General features: G+C 68.9%; 1 protein-coding gene across 1 annotated transcript in view; it reads right to left on the bottom strand.

The window, feature by feature from the left end:
• CHLNCDRAFT_140983 (hypothetical protein) overlaps window positions 1-2255 on the bottom strand; it is a gene marked incomplete at both ends in the record, with an annotated part of 13497 nt that overhangs the window by 4027 nt on the left and 7215 nt on the right. The window contains 5 exons of the mRNA XM_005843422.1: window positions 188-409; window positions 680-872; window positions 1196-1345; window positions 1583-1668; window positions 2051-2191. Coding sequence (XP_005843484.1) covers window positions 188-409; window positions 680-872; window positions 1196-1345; window positions 1583-1668; window positions 2051-2191 — 792 coding nt within the window. The remainder of the gene's footprint in view (window positions 1-187; window positions 410-679; window positions 873-1195; window positions 1346-1582; window positions 1669-2050; window positions 2192-2255) is intronic.

The following is a 2255-nucleotide window of genomic DNA, read 5'->3' as shown; positions in this document are numbered from 1 at the left end:
TGGGGTGGTGGGCTGGCGATCAGAGCAAGGAAGGCAGGGCAGCCGGCTGTGTGTGTGCCTGCAGTGTGCGCCGGAGGCGCCTGCCAGCCCAAACCTCCACCCACCCCACTCCGACACCATTTGCAGTGGCATGCACACACATACGCATGCATGCATGCACCCTCTGTCTCTGTGCAGCAGCACCCACACACCTGCTGGGGCTGCCGGGCAGCGCGCGCCCCAGCCAGCGCTGCGTGCGCCCGGGGCTGCTGGTGCCGCTGCCGGGGCTGCTGTAGCCGCCGCCGCCGCCGTAGCCGTCCTCCTCGGGGCCGCTGCCGGTACCGCCGGTACCGGTACGGGAGGAAAGCGCCAGGCTGGCGGCCGCGCTGGCCAGCTCGTCGGCAGCCAGCAGCGCCACCTCAACCTCCATCTGCAGCGGCACCCAATAGTATTATATTAAAATGATAAACTTGAGTTTTTTCTATCAGGGGAGCAACAGGCAACAGACAGGCGGAGGTGGAGGCGGAGGCAGGTGCGGCAGGTCGCTTCAAACACGGCAAAGGACACCAGTGTTGCGCCGCCGACCAGCCAGCCAGCCAGCCAGCCAGCCAGCCCGGCAGCGCAGCAGCCAGCCAGGCGCAGCTGGGCAGCCGGGTCAAAGCAAGCAAGGCAGACAGGAGGTGGAAAGCTAAGCACCAACCTGCGGGAAGCTCGGGGTGCGTGCGTGGCGCGCCGCCACGGGTGCCGCCGCCGCCGCCGCCGCCTCGGCCGCCCGCTCCACGGCCGTGGCCGCCGCCGCGGCCGCCGCCGCCGCGGGCAGCAGGCGGGGCAGGAGGCGCACCAGGCGGAGGGGGAGGTTGTGGTGGGCCAGCAAGCGCAGCAGCTGGTTCAGGCTGCAGGCGGGCAAGGGCGGACAACGGCGGACGGTCAAAGGTGCGGATGGTCAAACGCGGGTGGTGAACACACACGGCGTCGAAAGGAGGCAAGTTGCGTGCTGGCTGCGCAGAGGCCCCTCTGCATGCGCACGCGTGTGGGAGGCCTGGCACGGGCGGCAGCAGGGCGTGCCCCCGGGGCCTGGCCAGCCAGCAACAGCCGGCTGGTGACAGCCGCGGCGGCAGCAACAGCAGCATGCTGCTGCAGCAGCAGCAGCCACTGTCATCAGCAGCTAGCATGCAGCACCCAGCGACGGCGGCACCCAGCAGCATGCAGCACCCACCTGAGCGCCCAGCCGGGCTGGCGCAGGCCGGCGCGGCGCAGCAGCAGCCAGAAGCAGGAGACGGCGGCGGACGCCAGCTCCAGCTGTTGCTGCAGCTGCTGCGGGGCTGAGGGGGGGTGGTGGGGCTGAGGCGGCTCGTCAATCATGTCGCTGCAGGGTGGGGTGGGCAGCGGGAGGTATCTCACAGGGAGGCATGTGGGTGCTGAGATGGAAAGCGCGGGTTGCAGCGGGAGGAAGGGGAGGCACACAGGCAGGCGGTGTGTGTGTGTGTGTGTGTGTTGTGTGTGTGTGTGCGGGCGTGCCACGGGGCAAGGCAGGCGGCCATGCGCCACACACAGGGTGGCACATATGCCCACGGTACTGCAACACCATGGTACCGCGTCTCACCGCAGGAAGGGCACGCCCTGGCAGGCCACCAGCTGCGCCGCGCTGGCGGGGCAGGAGCGGCACAGCAGGCCCGCAAACGCCGCGGCCTGCGACGGGTGGGGTAGGGTGGGAGCAGGGCGAGTAGACGCTGGGTGGGGTGTGCGGCGTGGAGCACCCAGCTTGGCTGCGGGAGCAAGAGGAGTGAAGAGAGCAACGGAAGGAAGCGCAAGGTCCCCAAGGCCGATGCTCGAGGGCAGAGGAGGGGAGGCAAGCACCTGGAGGACTCGAGCAACTGGCAACCCAAATGCAAACACCTCTCCTGCCCGCACAAATAACAGCCAGTGCAGCACAACACAAGCGCACAGAAACAGCACAGCCTGTGCAGCACCATACACGTGCACAAATGGCAGCCGAGGCAGCTCAGCAGAAGCACAGAAACGGCAGCCAACAGCACGTGCAGGCACAAGCGGCAGCAGCCAGGCTAAACACCTGGTGGCGCAGGTATGGGGGGTTGGAGGGCAGGGCGAAGCGCAGTACCGCGGGGATGAAGCCCAGGTGGCACAGCGTGCGCAGCGCGGCGCCGTCGTGCGAGCACAGAGCCAGCACCAGGTCCAGCGCGGCTTCCAGCACCTACGGTACGGTCCGGTACCGCATCGCGCGGGTCGGCGCGGGGCGATCGGCAGCGGCAGTGGCG

This window comes from Chlorella variabilis (genome assembly GCF_000147415.1).
Source record: "Chlorella variabilis unplaced genomic scaffold CHLNCscaffold_30, whole genome shotgun sequence".
NCBI lineage: Eukaryota > Viridiplantae > Chlorophyta > Trebouxiophyceae > Chlorellales > Chlorellaceae > Chlorella > Chlorella variabilis.
This window is presented reverse-complemented; position numbering and strand designations above follow the sequence as displayed.